Source organism: Ursus maritimus, unplaced genomic scaffold (assembly GCF_017311325.1).
Source record: "Ursus maritimus isolate PB19 unplaced genomic scaffold, ASM1731132v1 scaffold_21, whole genome shotgun sequence".
Taxonomy (NCBI): domain Eukaryota; kingdom Metazoa; phylum Chordata; class Mammalia; order Carnivora; family Ursidae; genus Ursus; species Ursus maritimus.
The window spans coordinates 47,320,277-47,342,074 of NW_024424564.1; the positions used below are offsets into that span (position 1 = coordinate 47,320,277).

A 21,798-nucleotide genomic window follows, 5' to 3' on the forward strand; every position below is an offset into this window, starting at 1 on the left:
TCCATAATTTGGCTATTGTTGATAATGCTGCTATAAACATTGGGGTGCATGAATCCCTTCAAATTAGTATTTTTGTATCCCTTGGGTAACTACCTAATAGTGCCATTTGCAATGACATGGATAGAGCTAGAGAGTATTATGTTAAGTGAAATAAGTCAGTCAGAGAAAGACAAATACCATGTGATTTCACTCATATGTGGAATTTAAGAAACAAAACAATTGATCATAGCAGAAAAAAAGAGAGGCAAACCAAGAAACAGACTCTTAACTATAGAGAACCAACTGATGGTTACCAGAGGGGAGAGGTGGGGATTGGCTTAAATAGGTGATGGGGATTAAGGAGGGCACTTGTGATGAGCATTGGGTGATGTATGGACATGTTGAATCACTAAATTGTATGCCAGAAACTAATATTACACAGTATGTTAACTAAGTGGAATAAAAAAAAAAACCTTAAAAAAAAAGTCAGAAGGCTAGGTTGCTTTCTGTAGGCTGCTGAAAGGGTAGTAAAGCAATAAAGTGATCTCAGTTGGATGAAATAGCTAGAGTTGAGTTGTCTATGTAATGCATTTACAGATCAGTGCCACTCTTTTTAATGGAATGGCTCTAAATTATCCAGGTGATCCTAAGTTATTGGTGGTTCTTCAAGGTCTTAAAAGAATCCTGTGTTCTATACAGATGGGCCCTGATGACATCAAACAGGGCTAGGACTCTAAACTTGCAAATACTATACTTAGGCTTCCCTAATGCACATTTCATATTGTGCCTTTAGTGCTATTTTATTCACTTTTTTTATTTCCCTTCAATCTCTCTTCCACTGCCCATCACTAAGCTCCTTAAGGGCAGACAGCACTGTATTTAACTTTGTAGCAACCAGCGACACAGTGGGTGCTCAAAGATATTTTTGAACGTAAAATATGGAAGTTATAAAAATACCAAGGAGAATATTGGACTGTAGAAAGATTGGTGCTTCCACAGAAAGTAGACCAATTAGGAATTTCTATCAAGAGGAGAGAAGAAGCTACATGGGTGGAGAGAAGTTTGAACAGCGATGTTACTGTTGTTCACAGATGGTCTCTCAGTACTGCTTAGTAATTCTCCCACATGAGCACGGTTAGTCTCCTTAAGCCCCCTTTTCCATTTTGTCCCTTGATCTTGGATGACAAAGCTTGCTTTTTTTTTTAAGATTTTATTTATTTTTGCAAGAGGAGGGGGCAGGCAGAGGGAGAAGCAGACTCCCCACTGAGCAGGGAGCCTGACCCAATGTGGGCCTCCATCCCGAGACCCTGAGATCATGATCTGAGCCAAAGGCAGACGCTTAACCCACTGAGCCACCCAGGTGCCCCAACAAAGCTTGCTAATTGTAAAAAAGAAATGAGTGTTCTCAGGAAGAATCTCCCTCAATTTCCTCTTCTTTCTATCTGCTGCTTATATATTTCTCTACAGTTGTAGTCATCCTTCCTTCTTCCCTCTCAAACTTTGCTTTTTCCTTCTTCCAATAAGTCTTCTTACACCTTGATGCCTTTGCACACACAACTCCCCATAAACGAAAGCCCTTATCCCACTGTTTGTTCATTTAGCTCCTACTCACCCAGCCAGTGTCATCCCCTCTTGGAAACCTTGTCTGATCCTCTGAAACAGAGTAGAGCCCTCTTGTCTGTGCTCCCATACCACCGTACATTCCTCTTTGAAAGCACACTTCATTGCAATTTTTTTTTAATTAAGTAGGCTCCACACCCAACGTGGGGCTTAAACTCACAACTCTGATATCAAGAGTTGCATCCTCCACCAACTGAACCAGCCGAGCGCCCCCACATTGTGATTTTTCATTTATAGGTCTCATTTCCCTACTATCCTCTAAATCCTTATTCATCTTTGTAACTCCAGTGCCCAGAAAAGTGCCTATAATATAAAAGGCGCTGTATAAATATTGTGGAATGACTAGAAGGGAGGACAAGTTGGGTCTCCCTGGTCTACATTCTTTTGGATACAGTTTCGGATACACATCTTCAAAGAAGCTATAATTTGAGGAGCTTTTGAAGGGTGTTCTGACAGAAAGGCAAATGTAAAAGGAGATAGAATTTCTCTCTAATTGAAGTAATCCTACCCTCACCCCATCACTGATCATCTAAAGAAGAGCAGAAAAGTGGAGCTTTTAGATGTATAGCCATCATTTTTTCTTAGCAAATTATTGTTTGCTGTGACCAATGTGGTACCTTTTGCACAAAAGAGAATAGGGACTACGGCTTGTTACTGATTACTCTAGGTGAAGAGCCTGAATGTTAAGAACGTTATCTCAAGGAAAAAAAAAAAAAGAATGTTATTTCCAAAGGGAGATGATTTTGAATGAACTAAATGGGGAAATAAATTATAGAACGTGCAAAAGTACTAAAGAAACATATAGGGAAGATACTACGGAAAGAAAAACGTCCTCAAAAGTGACTCATAAAGAGGTTATACTTAATCAACAGTGATTGCCACATACAATAACAACCTTAGTTCTGGAAGAATATCAAGTCGATTCAAATTTTACTTGCTCCATCAAGATGTTCAGGATTCCGTGTAGAATTTTGTGTAGAATTTATGGCTCTTAACCTTGCTTATAGGTCACTAACACTTTGATAATTTAATAAAAGATAGACTCTTCCCCAGAAAAATGCACATATGTATATACACGAACTCTTCATGTATGTTTAGGGGATTCATGGTTTCTTGCTCCTCTGATGCAGATGGGTATTAATAATAATAATAGCACCTAAGATTTACTGAGTCCTTACTATGTGGCAGACACTCTTCCTAACTCATCCAATTATTTTCTTTTGCTTCGATTCCATATTTAGTGAATAACTTTAGATTAAAACTTGAATTCCTATAAAAGTCTGCCACCAGGGAGAGGATGCACTTGTCACAAGAAACTCAAATGTGGTTACATTTTTCAGTCAGTAAACTGGCCCTCTGCTCTTTCATTGAGTCTCCTAAGCTTGATTAATGTGGATCTGCCCCTAAGAGAAGGATTGGTTCTCAGTTGGTGACCAAATCAAATCTCTGCCTATAAGACTGAGGGTCCTGAACTCTGGTCAATTCACCAGGGTAATGGATACATCCCTGCAAAGTTGCTCAAATGACAGCTTGCCTACCTCTCTCCAGGCATATATGGCCCTGGTGTACTGTGTGGTGTATGAGCTCTGGAGTTAGACCCGGGTTCAAGTTTTGGTTTACCAGCCAGCCATGTGACCTCAGGAAAATTGCTTAAGCATTTTAAGTGTTTGTTTCTTTATTTTAAATGGGGGGTAATAATGGTACCTAACTGGTAGGGTATTTGTAAGAATAAAATGAAATAGTTTAGGTAAAACATTAGCCCAGTGACTGTAATTATCTACTTTCCCAGTCCTGACTCAGTGTTATTATTAGGCTAGTTACTTACCTTTACGAACCTCAGTTTCTTTACCTGTAACATGGGAACAAAAAGATCTTACCTCTTAGTGCCGTCATGAGGATTCAAGATGTCTTTAATATAACTCATTGAGAGCCTACTACACGCCAGGAGCTGTGCCAGGTCATTTATGTACATTAGCTCTACCCTTAACACTAATCTTGGCACATAAGAGATATTCAATAAATAGTAGCTATGGTTATTTAATTATACAACCCAGTTAAAACAGCCACTCTTTCAGTGACATGTAGACCAAGAAATTTTCTTAAAGTTTCTTTGAACTTCCTGAGTATTCAAGCAGTTTAAACCAAGGCTCGAGGTAAAGTACGAGAAGATGTAGCATTCTGCATCCTTTTAGAGGGCTTTAATTTATTTCTATTTCTGACCTAGTAAAAACAGCTTCAGAAAACCACCCACATTCCTCCTTCAGCCTATTCTTATTTCCCCTTCTTTCATATTTTCTTCTCTTCTTTCCTCCTTTTCTCAGGGGGTGGGAGACTATGATGAATAGGAGGAAGAGAGAGGCGTGAATATTAGGAATAAAGAGGGGTCAAGAGAGACTGGATCATTTATCCCCATCTGGTTGAAAAGGGCATAGCGTATTACACCGTTGAGGGTAAGACCCAGAGCAGCCTGACTTCCCAACTTCAAACCAGGGTGCTGGGGTCATGAAGTACAAGATTAAGGTGATGATAGGGCAGGTGATATTTTCCTAGGAGTGGGATAGGGAGGGTAGCACAGTGAGGCTAAAAGAGCATTAACTTTGAAATCAAAGATACCTGGGTTCAAATCCTGGCTGCCATTTTTAAACTGGTTGATTGAGCAAATGGATACTCTGAGCCTCTGTTTCCTCCTTTACAAATTAGGAATAATAATAGTATTGTTACTACCTCAAATAGTGGTTGGAGTTGGGGACCTTCAGGGGCCGGCTCAAGGGCAAGTGGGTACAGTCCCTGAGGGACAGCTGGAACTCCTGGTACTTTGGACCTGCTGCAGGGGAAGTTTTTGGGTGGAATTTTTGAGAAGAGGTCTGTTGAGGAGAGAAAGGCTGAGTGAACATGAGGAGGATTCTCTGAGAGTAGGGGAAGACAAGGAAAGAAGAGTACTGCAAAAAGAAAATTTGGGGGGAAGGAGAAGAGACTTTTTTTTTTTTTTTTTTTTAGATTTTATTTTTAAGTAATCTCTATACCCAATGTGGGGCTTGAACTCACAACCCTGAGACCAAGAGTCGCATGCTCCATCGTTGAGCCAGCCAGGAACCGCAAGAAGAGATGGTTTTTGAAAAGAGCTATGTTTAGGGACATCTGGGTGGCTCAGTAGGTTAAGTGTCCTGCTCTTGATCTTAGCTCAGAGGTCTTGATCTCAGAGTCATGAGGCCAAGCCCTGCGAGTTCAAGCCGTGTGAGTTCAAGCCATGTGTTGGGCTTCAGACTAGGCATGGAGCCCACTTTTTAAAAAAGTAAAAAAATAGTAAGGGGTGTGTTTCAGAAGTTTTGTTAAGTAATAGCCCCACCAGCCATTTTCTCATAAAATATGCAGAAAAATCTACACTTTTTTCAAAAGTTTGAAGATGGAATTCTGGGGTTTGGAGGAAGGGCACAGAACTTAGCAACGTTCTGAGACTGGCTTCATACAAAGAATAGGGAGGCCCAAGGAGGCTGAGCTAGGGTGATAAAAGAATTATATAAGATAATGCATAAAAGCACCTGGTACATGGTAAGCAATCAATAAATATAAGCCCTCTTAATCTCTTAATGGAGTTCATATAGTTTATTTTTATTTATTTATTTTTAAAGTTTTTCTTTTATTTAAATGGAGCTCGAAATCACAACCCCAAGATCAAGAATCACATGGTCTTCCAACTGAGCCAGCCAGGCTCCTCTGAAGTTCAAACAGTTTAAATGACTTGCTCAAGGTCACCACGCTAGTGAACTTGGCTTAATGTTTTTTCTTTAACCATACTGCTTCTTAACTTACTGCAAATGATGTTGGATCAGTGGGTGACACCCTTAGAGAACAAACTGACTGCACGTTTACACGACTGCAGATGTTCTAAGACGACTTCCTGTTTTAGCTAAACAAATACACAAACGAAGTAGGTGGCTATGTCATGGTCTTATTTGTCGCTCATATTATCTGCCCTGGCGTGGAGCTTCCGCAGGCTGGTACTTTTCACTTTTTATCTCCAGGCCTTCATCAACTGGCTCATTCTAGTTCTAAAATCCGAATATGTAAGCCTCGTCTAGGAGCTAATGCTCTGCTGTATCATACAGCAGCTCCTCGCCTCTATAATTTTGTTCCTTTTTAATACGATGTGCCATCAAGTATAATGCATGGGATATAAGCCTCAATTATTGTCAGCATACTTGGGGACTCATACCAATTATAGTGATACTTCTCTGACAGGTCCCAGGCAAGCTGCAGCTTGGAGTTCTTTAACACTGAGAAACAGAGATTTTCTTTATGGAGGTTTTCTAATAGCATTTGAGATCCTTTAGTTTAAAACTGTACTGTTTTTTATTTCTTTTTCATTTAGTTACGGCAGTCTATGTGCTTCATATAAAGATACACATTTAATTTATATTGTTATAATTTAATATACTTTAGAATATACTAATTATAGCGAATGTGGGACTCGATCCCAGATCGCCAGGATCACGCCCTGAGCGGAAGGCAGACGCTCTAACGACTGCGCCACCCAGGCGCCCCAAAACTGTACTGTTTTTTATTTCTTTTTCATTTAGTTACGGCAGTCTATGTGCTTCATATAAAGATACACATTTAATTTATATTGTTATAATTTAATATACTTTAGAATATACTAATTATAGCGAATCTTGATTCCTCACCACTTGGCTTGGTGGAGGAGATGAAGTTTGAAAGCAGAGTCACCCAACAAAAGTACCAGCCTTTGCTACCTTGTCTGGCTCTCAGCCCACTTCGCTACAAATCTCCCCTCTCCAGCTCCTACAATTGTTTCTTTCTATCACCTCTCTATGTCTCCTTTCTATTGTCTTATCGCAGTCAATTCAAAATGGTTTTACTCTTTTTGAAACTTTCTACAAATATAAGAAAAAGAACCCCTATCTGACCTAATTTCCACCAATTTCCTTTGTATTCTAACCCCAGATAGACAGTTTTGGCCTCTGCAGTGTTCCCTCCCCATACCTGAAGAAAGAACATTGCTCTTTAACTTGTCCTGTTTTATTTGAATGCAACCCACTTCCTCCCTCTGAGCCAATGAGTCATTTTCTCTTTTTAAAGTGAGCCCTGAAAATCTTCCATTTCTCTTCAGTTTAAAATTATTCTCTTTGTGAAGTACTTCATGTCCTGTGTATGAAAGACACCCTATAAAACTGAGAGGATTGCCTTAACTACTCAAGGACTACAGACAATGCATGACCTACCAAGCCTTCACAATTCTGAGTTAAACGGACATCATTCATTTTCTTCTTTATGGAGGCAAGGTACATAGTCTCTTTTGTGCACTACTGAATTCCCAGAATCTTGATACATAGTAGATTTTCAGTAAGTCTATATTGGATGAATAAATGATTGAGTTTCCCCTCCTCAGTCTTTTTAACTTGCCTAATGCCATTCATGTAGTTAATATTTTTCACATTGGAATCTCCTGTGATTAAGTAGAAAATGCTCATAAAAGGGTATTGAAAAGTGAAAGATACAAATTGCAGAAGATGCAGGAATACTCTTAGGGTTAGTTTAGAAAATGCCTGAAGAGGGGCGCCTGGCTGGTTCGGTCAGTGGAGCAGGTGACTCTTGATCTTAGGGTTGTGTGTCCGAGCTCCACACTGGGAATAGAGGTAACTTAAAAATAAAATATTTAAAAAAATAAAAAAATAGGGGTGCCTGGCTGGCTCAGTCAGTGGAGTGTGCACCTCTTGATCTCAGGGTTGTGGGTTCAAGCCCCACATTGGGTCTAGTAGAGATTACTTAAAAATAAAATCTAAAAAAATAATAATAATAAAGACAAAAAACAAAGAATATGCCTAAAGAGAGACACGTTCGTTTCAGTACAATTTACAAATTTTACATTGGCATATCAAATATCTTCAAACACGTACGTCAATGACCCGTTTATCTGCTACTAAATGATGTATTGCCTTGGTTTTAAATAAAACTATATTGCAATCGTCAGAGTAATAACTGATTTAAGCAAGAACTTTCAATGGATGCTAAAACCAATGGGTGAGAGCTTCTTGCAGAACATGTTTACACACATCTCAGATTACTCTTACGTACCCCACGAATCACTTACTCATTATAAAGGCAAAAAGGTCCTTTACAATGGGGAAATCTTGTGAACAGCATCTTAATCACATGATCAAACTTCAGATCACTAATAATGGGACAAACTCCCATCGTATGCTTCCTCATATGATCTATGGAGAAGGCCATAATATTGCTTATGTAATTTTCCTGCCAAAAGTATTTAACATTTTTTTAAAAGATTTTATTTATTTATTTGACAGAGATAGCCAGCGAGAGAAGGAACACAAGCAGGGGGAGTGGGAGAGGAAGAAGCAGGCTCATAGTGGAAGAGCCTGATGTGGGACTCAATCCCATAATGCCGGGATCACACCCTGAGCCAAAGGCAGACGCTTAACTGCTGTGCCACCCAGGCGCCCCTGAAGAGCAGTTCTGATTAAAGGAGACTAAAGGGACAAGACAACTAACTCCATGCAGTGTGTGATACTCAGTTTGTCCTGAACCAAAACCAAAATTGACAAACCCCGGCAACTATAACGGACATTTTTGAGACAATTGGAGGCGCTGGAATATAAATGTACATTAGATAATACTAGAGTGCCAATGTTAAATTTCCTGACGGTGATGGTTATACTGTGATTATGTAGGAGAATGTTCTTGTTCTTACACGAAATATGCTGAATTATTAAGAGGGGAAATGTCATAATGTCTGTAAATAATTCTCCACAGTTCAGGTGGAAAACCTTTCAAAAATACACACACACACACACGTTTGAGTATGTGTGTGTACGTACAAAGAGGGTTTACACACATGCACACACACACAGACACACAAAACATGAGAGAGAAAAAATGTGGCAAATGTTTACAATACAAGAACCTAGGAGAATGATACATGTGTATTCGTTGTACTAGTCTTGCGGCTTTTCTCTGGTTAAATAATTTTCTAAATAAAAACTTGTTGGAGAGATTGACATCACGAATTCAGGGTTATTTTGATTGCTTGTTCAGATACGTAGTGCTCAAAATGTTTGATCGTGGCAACTCATCTTTCTTTGAATCTCCTGTTTTCATCACCCTACTTTACTTAGCCCTTCTTGCCTCTCTGTGCACTGCCATCTGTCAAGCAGACCCACCAATAAGTACGTGACGTGCACAAACATCTCAACCGATTCTGAACACGCCTAAGTGTGAACTGAAACCCCGTTTCTTCTAACAGGAGACTTCTCTCATAGGACCTCTTAGAAACGTATCTCTTGTATATCCCGCAGAGAGCCTCCGTTTTTCGCGCTTAGGCTGACAGCTTATCAGGACAATAGAAGCCATGCCTGTATACGGAATATACATTTTTATCTTTTTCTTATTTTCTTCCAATATCCTTTTAATCCTAGACAAAAGAGGGACCCAAAGTATCTCTGAAAATGGTTAAACTATTGCTTTATTCTATAAAGAACTAGGGAACAATAGACTGGATAACAAGTGATATTTGCAATTATGAAGTAATATTCACTGTGCAATAGAGTGATTTGGGATATATTTGTGCCCGCATTGGGACCATTTTTGGAACTATTTTCTATTTTTCACTCTAATCCTTTTGATATTACCCACTGTGAAATACAAAAGCAGAATATTGGGGCTTACGTCATAGTTGCTCCTGGATCAGCAGTCATTTGATTGGTCACAAACACAGCCACGTTATATTCTGCATCAAGAAATAAAATTAAGAAACTAAGAGAATGGCAATATAAAAAGTTCATTGCTTAGATTTCAGAGTTTAGGAATATTGTGCTGTGAACTGATTTTATAAACAATATTACGTTCCTATTTTTTCATTGATAACAATTTATTTAAAGTTATTTGTTATTACTATACGTGTTTAGGTACTTATTGTATTAGAATCAGTATTTTGCTTTTAAAAAAAAGAGTTGCATTCCCATGAAGGTAATTTTAGTTTTTAAACATGTATTGCCTCCTGACATAATTCTGAGCTTCTCTGCAAAGCCTACTCAACAGTCACAGATGCTATTCCGATAGCATTGCTTATTTTAAAAATCTACCTTCGGAGATTTTTTGGAGTCGTGACAACATCTGGGCCAATTTTTGCTGCCGTTCAGCCAACTCCCCGCGACCGCTGAAATCCACTCGAAAAAGTGCCATTATTGAATCAATGATCTGCACAGGATTAATGTAAAAATAAATATGCATTTGGAAATGGAAAGAAGTTAATTTGGATTGGAATCAATCGAAGAAAAAGAATACGCTAACTAGCTCTGCGAGGGAGCAGCATTTAAAAGCTTGTACCAACAGCTTGAAGATGCCAGCTTCTTCGTGGAACTTTGCTGCTACGTAATCAAGTAGCTCCATCTGATGTTCACCTGGTAGGAAATGCAGTGAGAAAATGTTACAACAGCTAGACGCAGCAGAGGCTAAGATCATTTATGTTCTTGTAATCCGGCGAAAGAGAGTCCTGGAAGGACTTTCTTAATTATTCATGGCTTTATTAAATATGATTTCACACTCTGCCGTAGCACGCATGCCAAATGCTACATTATCCAAAAAGAATGCTACTCTCCATTTCAAAGACAAGAACAAGAAATCATGTGAGGGCATTTTAATATCTCAGGGCTTGCCAGATGATAAAATTTGTGGACTAAGTAAATTTGGAGGAAAGTAAAATGAAGAGAACAGAATGGCATCAAAATGTTGTGTCACTCAAATAGCAAATCATTGCTGGCAACCTTAACACAGCCCCAGCGTCCCATCACGTGGGGCTCTTACTAGTATATGCACGCGCATAAAGGACATTGTCCAGCACTGCATCATGGTCTACATTGAAGCGGTCAGCAATGTCCCGAAGGCGATCTGGACGGCTGGAGTATGCCAAGGTTAAGGATCCAATACATCGATTCCAGAAAAATTTAGAACAACTACAAAAAATAATACCTTAAGTAAGTAAACTAACAGAGAGGCAAACATCGTACCTGCAAAGGTATTCTGGAGGATGCTAATAATCACTTAAAATCTATATCAGATTTTTCTTTTTCATAAGTGCCCAAATTAATAAATAACTTAGTTAGTGATAACCGTGATAGAAATGATAAGGCAGTGTTGAATTTAAATACTAAATACTCTAATCCTTACAATAATTTTGGAAGCTAGTTACATTTTACAAATGAGGACACTGACAAACTGAGATTAGGCAAATGACTCAGGATTATGCAGCAAATCAGTTATAAGAGAAAAACTAGAAACTAAGATTTGTGCCTCTCTTTTGATCTCAGTTCTATAAAAATAGATCTAATCTAGGGAGATAATATCACTGAATTATAATTCAAGTCACTTCAAAGTGAATTAATTCACTCTCTTTAAACTCCTTGTTTGTTAAATATGAAGTAATTTAATATACTGTTAACCATGAGTTGCCAACAAATTCTAAATCTGACTACATGAACCAAAGGATCAATAAGTAATTTCAAGGATCATGGGGTGCCTGGCTAAGGCATTCAAGCCTGTGACTTGAGCGTGTGAAGGTTGTGAGTTTGACCCCTACATTGGGTGTAGAGATCACTTAAAAATCAAATCTTAAAAAAAAAAAAAAGGAATTTCAAGGATCAGAAGGAAATTATCATCCTATGGTTTTTGGTTTGTTTAGGGTTTAAAATCTCCCTTCTTCTAAAGGACTTGTGTTAGCTTTCTGAAATTAGTAAATTCACAGGGAGGCCAATTCAGTGTACCTGCAAAGGTATTCTGGAAAATGCTAATCATCACTTACATCTATCTAAACTATAAAGGAGTAATCAACATTTTTTTAGGTCTTTGGTGATCCCAAATATGCCTACAGTATTCTCTGAAGTGAAGTAAGCTAAAATAAAATCCACGTCTATGTTCTCATTTCACTTTGTTTACAGTGTTTGTATAGTACTGCTCGTACTGTAACCGTAAAACAAATTACAATTTTATTTGTGATGTTTACAACTAGCTCCGCATAAGTAGAATTGGCTTGTCTTTACAATTCCCCAGCCGTCTATATCCTACTGCCCCACGTGTGTTCTTTCCTTCAGAGCTCCACTGACAACCACTAAAATCTTCCATTGCTACTGAGTATACCCAGTAGATGTTTCTGGTGGACACGTCAAAGATGGCAAAGAATTGGAAGACACAGTAAAAATGCTTTTCACTACATCACTTTTTACAGAACCTGGTTACTATGTGACTGAAAGTGTAAAAGTTGGGCTTATACTGAAGGGAAGTCCAAATCAATTTATAAATATTTGTTAACTGATTACTATGTGGAATTGATTATCATTTTAACCAATTACCAATGCTTTGTGGAAGACGTGAGTCATAAAACAATCCATATTACAGGTAAATGTAAAACATAATTAAGAAGGCAAAATATAAACATATAAAAAGGAAAATATCAAGAGAAAGCCATGTATATGTAAGAGAAACTAAAGGAGGGTGCCTGGGTGGTTCAGTCAGTTAAGCAGCCAACTTTTGGTTTCGGCTCAGGTCATGATCTCAGGGTCCTGGGATCGAGCCCCGCGACGGGCTCTGCACTCAGTTCTGAGTCTGCTTGAGATTTTTTTTCTCCCTCTCCCTCTGCTCCATCTCCTGCTCATGCTCTTGCTCTCCTTCTAAATAAATAAATAAAATCTTAAAAACAAAAAAAAAAAAAAAAAGAGAGAGACTCTAAAGGAATGAGAACATTCCACTGGGGCTCTTGAATGTCCTCGTTCCCCCCAGCTGTTCTCCCTACTCCTTGCATAAGACTTGGCTCCTAACTGTTCCTCTCTACCATTCTTGATAAAATCCAAATTGCCCAAACAGTGGCTGCTCATCTGCAAGAATCATTCCTCCCTCTTCAAGAACCATTCTTAATCAACTATTTCTGAAATGAGCTAAACTCCAGCTGCACTCCTCTTGCTACAGCCCTACACGGCATTCCACCCTCCCTCCCCAAGTTTGGAGTCTCCTTCAGAGTCTTCTCGTGCCTGCTATTTCCAAATAAAGACTTCTGCACATGGTTCTCTGGTTTGTTTTTTCTTTTCTTTTTAAGAGCGTATTTTAGATAGTAAATTCTATAACAGATTAAGAAGGACAAGGTTTTTTACGTTGAGTAATTATAGATTAGAAAAGGCAGGCCTTTAAAGGAGAGCCTTAAAGGATTTGAATGATTCAGAAAGACTGAGGTAGGGACAGATGGATCAAATATCCAAGGAGAATAGAAATATACCATGCAAATTTCTCGATGACTGGCCAGATTCACATTTAAGAGTGAGAGCAAAATAAAGGCATTTTCAGACATGCTAGGGCTCAAAGCTTACCACCCAGATTACTTTTCTGAAAGAATGACTTGAGTAGGTATTCCGATAAAACAAAGATACAGGAAAGAAAATTAGGGATGCAAGAAACCATAATGAACAAATATGAATACCTTTATAGTGAAATCTAACTAACTGCTGATATACAAAGTTTTCATGTTTTAGAGACAATAATATTGAACTAGAACAGACTGGATCCCTTTCCCTCTAATAGTGGTAATAGTGAGTAATGAGCTTGGAGATCTAGGTTGGGGCTTTGTTGTGAATGGCCTTACAAAGTTGTACAAGTCTTTTCTATCGTTAAAAACAATTTCCTCTGAACCTGATACCAAAAACTACTGTATTTCTTCTTCTATTTGTTGGTTAATAACACACTGGCTCCATTCTTTAGTGTTTATTTGCAACAAGCTTCCATCATCATCCTTTACTGCAAATGCTCTCTTGGATTCCTAATTTCAAACCTCAGTGATCTTTCTCAGTTTGCGCCTTCTCTCTCACTGTTCGTGGAACAGTGCTGACTACCCTTATCTTCCTGAGACTTTCCTTTTGCTTAGCTTCTACAACCAGACTTCCTCCTACTTCCTCTGTCTCTATGGCACCCGCTTTTTCAGTCCCTCTTCCGAAACTTAGGCACACCAGGAAGTGATGTTCTCAGTTCTCTCTTCTAAGTTCTCTTGCCCTTTGTTCATTCCATCTATATCTCTGGCCCTACCCCTTCTCAGACAGAGTCCAACATTTCCAACTGCCATGTGGATGTCCTCTTGTTCCTCATATTTAACATGCTGAAATGAAACATACCTTTCTGAAGGTATCTTCAGATCTGATACATGATCTGAAAATCTGAAATCGGAAACATGATCCTCCCAACTCTGTCTTTAATGTCATATTCTCCCAGCATCTAGACAAAAAACCTGACAGTCGTTTCTCAAATCTCTCTTTCCTTTGTCTACCAAATATAGTCATCAAGTCCTATCAATTTTCCACCCTAATATTTCTTGTCCCTTTTTTTCTTTTTAAGATTCTTATTTTTAAGTAAATTCTATACCCAACATGGGGCTTGAACCTACAACCTTGAGGTCAAGAATCACATGCTCCACTGACTGAGCCAGCCAGGCGCCCCTTATCCTTTTCTTTTTATTCCTCCTGCTTCCAGCCTAGATCAAGCTCTCATTACTTGCCTAGAATATTGCAAAAGTATCCATTTACACCCATCATCTGGTTTTAAAGCTCTTCATATCTAAGACCCAAATCACCTTTCCAGCCTTAATTCTGAAACATCTTACATTTCAGTTAAACTACAATTCTTTCTGTGAACCAGCCAGGTTCTGCCTTTTTCCCACCTGTGCTTTTGTTCTCTTTTTTCTTTTCCCTTTATTTTGAACCATGCGTTTGAGTGAGTCAACAATCTTCTTCCTCACTATTAAGTACCATCTTTGGAGAAGTAAGAGGATTAAAAACAAATAAAATATAAGTTCCTCTCATGTATTCATCTTGTGAATCTTACACCAAACACATCCAGAGAAGTGAAACTTTTTAAATAAAAAGTGATTTGAAAACTCTACCAACAACTGTTTGCCTTGTGGCTTTTCTCATTATTAGGGGATGATTATACAAATGATATATTTCAAACTTTCTTTTACAGTAACATTCCTACATCACACTATTATGCTAGCAACTTATTTAAATAAAAAGGTTACAAAGTATTTTCTGTATCAATGAAGATAATCTTTCCTCCTGAATAGCCACCTGCTCCTGGAAGTTGAGCTGTCACTAGGAAGCAATTAAAAAAATGAAATAATATTAATAGAATTGAATAAACTTTACACAAGTAAATATATAAATTAACATAGGATTTATGTTGGTTGCAACTCTTTCATCAATCTGGCAAAAAAATCATGATCCTTTAGTTTATAAATAGCGTGTTATATTTTTATATTACTAACCAGTGGTACAACTGTAAGTATTCCATCAGCATGGTAATTCAACAAAGAATGTCAATATCTCTCCCAATGGGAGATATAGGCCAAAGTTAGTTCTCCTAACAAACAGAATTTAAATATTACTTTCTTCCTGTAAGAAACAATCACAAATATAATTTATGCTACATAACTCATTCAAGTAACCTTACGATTAATGCATGTCAAATTTTAAAATGCATTTTCTTTATAGGTATTAGTAATTGACACTAAGGAATTTCTTTATATCAGGTTCATGTATTATTTCATTTATTTTTCAAAACAACCCTAAATTTGGCATTATCATTATTCCTATTTTACTGATGGGGAAAATTAGAAAGGTGAAGCAACTTGCCCAGCGTCACACAGTTATTAACGGTAGAGCCAAGACTGGAGCCAGGTCTTTGGATTCCAGAATCTACTTCTTAACTGCTTGGCCATGCTCCTTCTGCTTAGGTCAAAGAAATGCAGAGTAACGTCTTGGTACAAAAGGATATATTTTTGTTTCTTTTGTTTTAGAAAAATTTATTTTTAAGTCTTTCTTAAGGACAACTTCACTCCACTGAAAGTTAGGGATTCTAGGTATCAACTGATTTTATGATATTCTTGTCGACATGATATAAAAAAGATGGAATGGGTAAAAAGGAGACAGTGAGGGCCTCTCCCCACCAGCAACACTATACTCATATGCCCATTCACTTCCACCTTGAAAGGTGTTCAGAGTTTAGCACATGTAACATTACCTCAAGCATCACATGTTCAAAGATTGGCTCTGGTGTTTGTGTAACCATGGATTAAGTTTACTTAACCTCTCTGAGCTTTAGTTTCCTTGCAAATTTCAGATTACAAGAGATTATATAAAGTACCATGCACAAAATAAATTAGTAAGTGATAGCTATCATTATTATCGTTACTGTGGTTGTTATGTATCCTTACCACAGAGGGTATGAGAGAGCTGGGTTTTTCCAGTACGAAATTCTGTAAAATACAGAAAAAAAAACAAAAACCGCAAGTTAATTTTTAGATATTTTCATAAAGAGTGAAATACAGTCTCAGAGTATGATTTTCTTTCCAACTGTCAAATCTTAGACATAAAGTACCACTGTGTCATGGATGGATCCTGAAATACAAATACCGGTGGTAAAAATAAATTTTTAAAGGTAAACCAAGTTTTCCTTAGGATTAGTCATTGTGAGATAATAGAAAAGAGGACATGGAAGCTCCACACCTCTTCCCTCATACCTTTTCCTACTCATCTTGTCCCTCTAAATGTTCATCCGTAGCCTTTGTCACATCCTTTACTAAACTGGTAAACACGAGTAAGTGTTACCCTGAGTGCTGTGAGCTGCTTTAACAAACTAATCAAAGTCAAGGAAGGGGACATTGGAACTTTGGACCTACAGCCAGTTGGTCAGAAGCTCAGGTAATAACCTGGGGTTGTGACTGGCACCTGAAGGCAGGGGACAGGTGGAGGGATTCTTATGGGACTGATGCCTTATTTAACCTGTGGAAGCTGATGCCGTCTCTGGGTAGATTGTGTCAGGACTGACTTGAATTCTTGGATACCTACAGGTATATCCAAGAATTGCTTGTTGTTCTGGGGGGACACGTCCATATATCTGGTGACCAGAAGAGTCGGAAGTGAAGTGTTTGTGTGAGTAGTAAAAGAGACTCACAGGAAAAAATACACAGTAGAAAGAACAGGGTTTTCCCTACATAGGGAAAAAAAACACTGAGTTTTTTAATTTTAGTCATATAAACGAAAGTTTAAGGCCCTACTACAAGGAAGGAGAACCTAGGGTTGTCCCATTGCACTAAGATCCTCAAGGGAAAGTTGAAGAAGTGGTGGCATGCCCTACCTCCCAACAAAAGCAAATTCTCTCTGGAGAAAAACTTCCCCACTCCCCAGTTTAGGTCCAGTGAGCCCCCATAGATCAAAATTAGGCAATAAGCTCACAAATATCCATAAATACACAGGAGAGTAAGCCACTAAGCCGGACACTCAACGGGAATAATAAAAACTAGATTTATTTTTCTATGTCAACAGAAACATCAACAACAACAAAAAAGACTATTTCCCCAAGGATTGGAGATACTGGAATTGCAAGGCACAACATATAAAACTGCAAGGCACAGCATATAAAATAGCTGTTTTGAAGAAAAATAGAAGATATAATCAGGGAAGAAAAAATCTACCCTCTATGTTCATGGAACATGCATATCCCAGAAATAAGATTAGTCTCATTACCCAACTACCTTTTGAAGGAATGAGAGAAAAAAATTCTCTTCTCTTCTACGGAAGTCAGAGAGAAAAAGATGACAAATGGCAACAAGACCTCTCTTGTTAATGTTGGAGTGTATTTTAATTCCAGCACAGAATGATCCTGTATTATAGTTGAGATTTCAACATACGTTTCAAAGTAGACACAATGTACTATTGGTTGTTTGTTAAATTATGTATGCATGTGTGTATATAATTTTTTTCATATAACAAAATAGTAAGGTTCTACCTACCTCCAAAAGCTTCTGTGATTGCCATGCTTTCAATTCCACCTCCTAGCAGCTTACTGGAAATAGAAAGTAAGCATTAGTAAAAGGAACAGAACTAGAGAGATTAAGAAAGGAGAAAGTGCACCATTTTTGTCATCTCTATCATCTATCATCTATCTATCTATCTATCTATCTATCTATCTATCTATCATCTATCCACCACGAACAAGAATTCTTGGCAGAACAAATGGCACTTTACCTCTTTAGACCACAGATTCTGCTGGCTATGGGCAGGGTGGAACAACAAAACATGTAAGCCCTGATGTTCCTGCTCTTACTTTTGGGTGCCAGTAGGAAATGGGCTATATAGACTTAAGTCTCACTATTTTTTGGAACTGAATTGAAGCTTAAATAAATGGTTTTAGTTATTAACTGGGTTGTTCATTTTATACTTGGGACTATGTTTCTAAAAGTCAACTGACTATTCAGTGTTTATTTTTTAAGTTTTAGAAAATATTTATCTATTTTAGAGAGAGCAAGTGCATGAGGCGGGGGGAGGGGCAGAAGGAGAAGGAGAGAAGCAGACTACCCGCTGAGATTAGATTATTTTACACAAACCGAATTCTAGGAAGAACATGTCAGGATAGGAAATATTCAAAGGTGTTAAAGTAATGCTAGCAGTTAGAAGAATAACTGTCAGATTTTGACAGCATACATTTAATTGGTAACCCAGTGTTTCAGTGTATTTAATATTCTTGATGTGAGAAGACCTAAGGTTGGGGGGCCCGGGTGGCTCAGTCGGTTAAGCGGCTACCTTCGACTGGGGTCATGATCTCTGGGTCCTGATATTGAGCCCCGCTTAGGCTTCCTGCTTGTCAGGGAGTCTGCTTCTCTTTCTCTCTCTCCCTCTGTGCCTCCCCACTGCTTGTTCTCTCTGTCTCTCAGATAAATAAATAAAATCTTAAAAAAAAAAAAAAAGACCTAAGGTTAGGTCATTAATTCATTAAATGCAACAAATATTACTTGTGTTAACTGTATTAAGACCTGGAAGGAGCACTTTATTTTTTCTTTTAAGATTTTATTTATGTATTTCTTTGAGAGAGAAAGAGAGCACAAGCAGGGGGAGCAGCAGAGGGAGAAGGAGAAGCAGGCTTCCCACTAAGCAGAGAGCCTGACGCAGGGCTCGATTCCAGGAGGCTGGGATCATGACCTAAGCCGAAGGCAGACGTCTAACCAACTGAGCCACCCAGGCACCCCTGGAAGGAGCACTTTAAAAACCTTCTTTATTTCTAGTAGCATGACTTTTGGGACGTGATCACATTAGACAAAGCTTTAATAGATGTGGATAATCCAATACATTCTACATTTACACAGTTTAAGAGAGTAATATAAGTGTAAATTGAGGCAATGTCAGAAGTTATCCACAAATTTAGGACTACAGACTTTAATAAGAAAAAGAAAAATCTAGGTACTAGCTGTATAACTTGAATCTAAAGGATGTGGGTTGAGAGACCACCCCATTTGGAGGGCACACACTTGAAGGTCTATGAATCTATCAACTACTAGAGAGAGCTTTACTTGTCCCTCCTCATCTTAAGAAAAATCACTCTAGGGGCGCCTGGGTGGCACAGCGGTTAAGCGCCTGCCTTCGGCTCAGGGCGTGATCCCGGTGTTCCGGGATCGAGCCCCACATCAGGCTCCTCCGCTATGAGCCTGCTTCTTCCTCTCCCACTCCCCCTGCCTGTGTTCCCTCTCTCGCTGGCTGTCTCTATCTCTGTCAAATAAATAAATAAAATCTTAAAAAAAAAAAATCACTCTAAAAGGCTGTAGCTCTGGAAAGTCTCAGACAAAATTTCTGGTTGATATGCAACCTTAATCAGCTGAAAAAGTAACCCCCAAATCTACCTGACAGGGTACCCCAAATTACTTGGGAGAGCATTATTGTTCCCTTCGTGAAACTCGGGATAATTTAGAATTAAGTATAGATATAGTGTTTTTAAGTCTAGAGATTTAAAAATGGAGACACAACTCACAACCACAGATTACTATTTTCATATTAAATTTCGGATTAATCTCTGCATATTTAGTATTTGAGAACTTTTAAAGTTTAAGAGAATTTGACCTTTTATTAGAACAGACTAGCCTCTAATTGATTAAATGATATAAACTAGTAGTTTCTAAGTTGATAACTACGTTTATACTCAGTATTTGAACACTTCAGAGCGCCAAAGACTCATTATACTTTTAAGTTTAATTTATTAGATTTACAAAGACATGTCGATAATTGGAAGATTTTAATAATTCCGGATTATTGAAGTTCTTACAGAAATATATTAAATCTACAAATATAATTTAAGATGTTTTAGGAAATTTAGTTAACCATGTTATAAAAGCCCCCTAAAGTTTGCTATAAGTGGACTTGCAGCTTAAGGAAAAATGTACATTTTAAATAATCAAATGTTAATTTTTTAAGGCCTAGTTCCTGAGTAATCTTTTCTGTGCCCAAAACTTAACACTGAGGACACCAGAAAACTCACGATAACAGTAAGAATTCCTTTAGCCCAATGTTGCCTAAACCAGGATGCGGTAGAGCAGCTGGACAAGACCAAGTCGTCACTGGAATCAAATTGTTTTGTTGATCAACCTGATTTTGACCAATTTGCCTCGGGGCAGGATTTCCCAAAGACTCTTCCTTAGCTGTTAACTTGAAAAAAAGTTCTGTGATTTTTAAAATTTGGGACAATGCTAGGTTAAAGAGATGTTTTATTTCACAACAGGATTCCAGACCCTTCCATAGGCTGGTATACACTGTGAACCTCCAAGAGAGGAACGTATCGGACACTACATTTCACCAACTTCCTTCATTCACTATTTGTTTATTCATTCAGTCACTTAATATTTACTGAGAACCTAGTGTGGTGTTTAAATGGGGTGTCTGTCCCAATCAGATGGGGGCCCCCAAATGTGGGGTGATGATCAGGTGGAAGTCAGCAGCGTGGGAGGTGAAAGGATTGATCCGATTCACCTGAGGCAGAACGGAGGACAGAAGCTTACTGAATACACCGCAAGGCAGCAGCGGGCCCACAGCAAGGGAGAGGCTGTCTGACAGCAGGCAGTGGATGAGGGCTGTTTTTATTTTATTTTATTATTATTTATTTTTTATTTTTTGGAGGGGGCTGTTTTTAAAAGGGGCAGATGAGGAGGTATGACAATGTATGGAATTCTCCCCCTTTTGGCAACTGTGCCTGGTTTAAGTAGCCCATTGCTCAGTTAGGGCCAATGGATATTTTGAGGTGCGTTACCTGATGGGCCTGTCTGGATTCAGCCACAGCTCAAGCCTGTTTGCCTAAAAGTGGCTTCTACACCTGGTTTATGCCAGAGATTGTTCTATGCACTTGGAGCAAAGCAGTGAACAAAAGACAGAAGTCTTTCATTTTATGGAGATTACATTCCAGAGGGAGAACAGACAATAAACAGTAATAAGTAAGTAAATAAGTAAAATATGTGGTATGTCAGATGTTATTAAAGGGTCTGAATAAAAATTAGATCCAGAAAGGAGATAAGAAGTGCAGCGGATGAAGGCAGGGAGTTTAAATATCTAAATAAAGTGACTAGAGAAGACCTCATTGGGAAGTGGATGTTCTAGCAAAGATCTGAAAGAGATGACAGCAAGCCATGGAGATATAGGAGGAAAAAGTGTTCCAGCAGAGAAAATGGTAAGTGCAAAGGCCCTGAGGCAGGAGTGTATCTGGCATGTTCTGGGAATAGCAAAGACGTCAGTGTTCGTGTATACCAAACTGAAAAAAGACTAAAGGATGAGGTTAGATTAGAGAGGATTTTGGCTTTTGCTCCCAGACGAGGAGTCATTAGAGTAGTTTTGGGTAGAAAAATGTCATGATCTGACCTAAGTTTGTTGTTGCTTTTTTCCCATTTTTTCAAAGAGAGTAGGGGGAGGGGCAGAGGAAGAGAATCCCAAGCAGACTCCCCGCTGAGCATGGAGCCTGACAACACAGGGCTCAGTCCCATGACCTTGAGATCTTGACCTGGGCCAAAAACAAGAGTCGGATGCTCAATGAACTGAGCCACCCAGGGGCCCCTGACCTAAGTTTTAAAGGGATCGTTCTGGCTCCTGTGTGAAGAATAAACCGTAGGGGCAAGGGCTGAAAAAAAGAGAGGTTAGAAGTTATTACAGTACTCCAGAGGAGATATTAATAGGTACTTTAAATGAGTAAGGTAACAGTGGAGGAGGTGGTGGAGGATTAACTGAATTCATATTTCCTCTTATTTTCTATATACACACATACACAGACACATACGAAAAATATATAAACATTATAATGGAAAGTTTCAAACATAAACTAAAGTGGACA

At 38.5% G+C, this 21,798-nt stretch overlaps 1 protein-coding gene across 1 annotated transcript in view; it reads right to left on the minus strand.

The window, feature by feature from the left end:
• Positions 1–21,798, minus strand: part of DMC1 (DNA meiotic recombinase 1) — a 36,842-nt gene that overhangs the window by 8,946 nt on the left and 6,098 nt on the right. Inside the window, exons 5-11 of the mRNA XM_008705558.2 lie at positions 17,453–17,505; positions 15,875–15,916; positions 14,681–14,753; positions 10,438–10,529; positions 9,961–10,034; positions 9,717–9,831; positions 9,301–9,361 (exon numbers count right to left, since the gene is read on the minus strand). Coding sequence (XP_008703780.1) covers positions 9,301–9,361; positions 9,717–9,831; positions 9,961–10,034; positions 10,438–10,529; positions 14,681–14,753; positions 15,875–15,916; positions 17,453–17,505 — 510 coding nt within the window. The remainder of the gene's footprint in view (positions 1–9,300; positions 9,362–9,716; positions 9,832–9,960; positions 10,035–10,437; positions 10,530–14,680; positions 14,754–15,874; positions 15,917–17,452; positions 17,506–21,798) is intronic.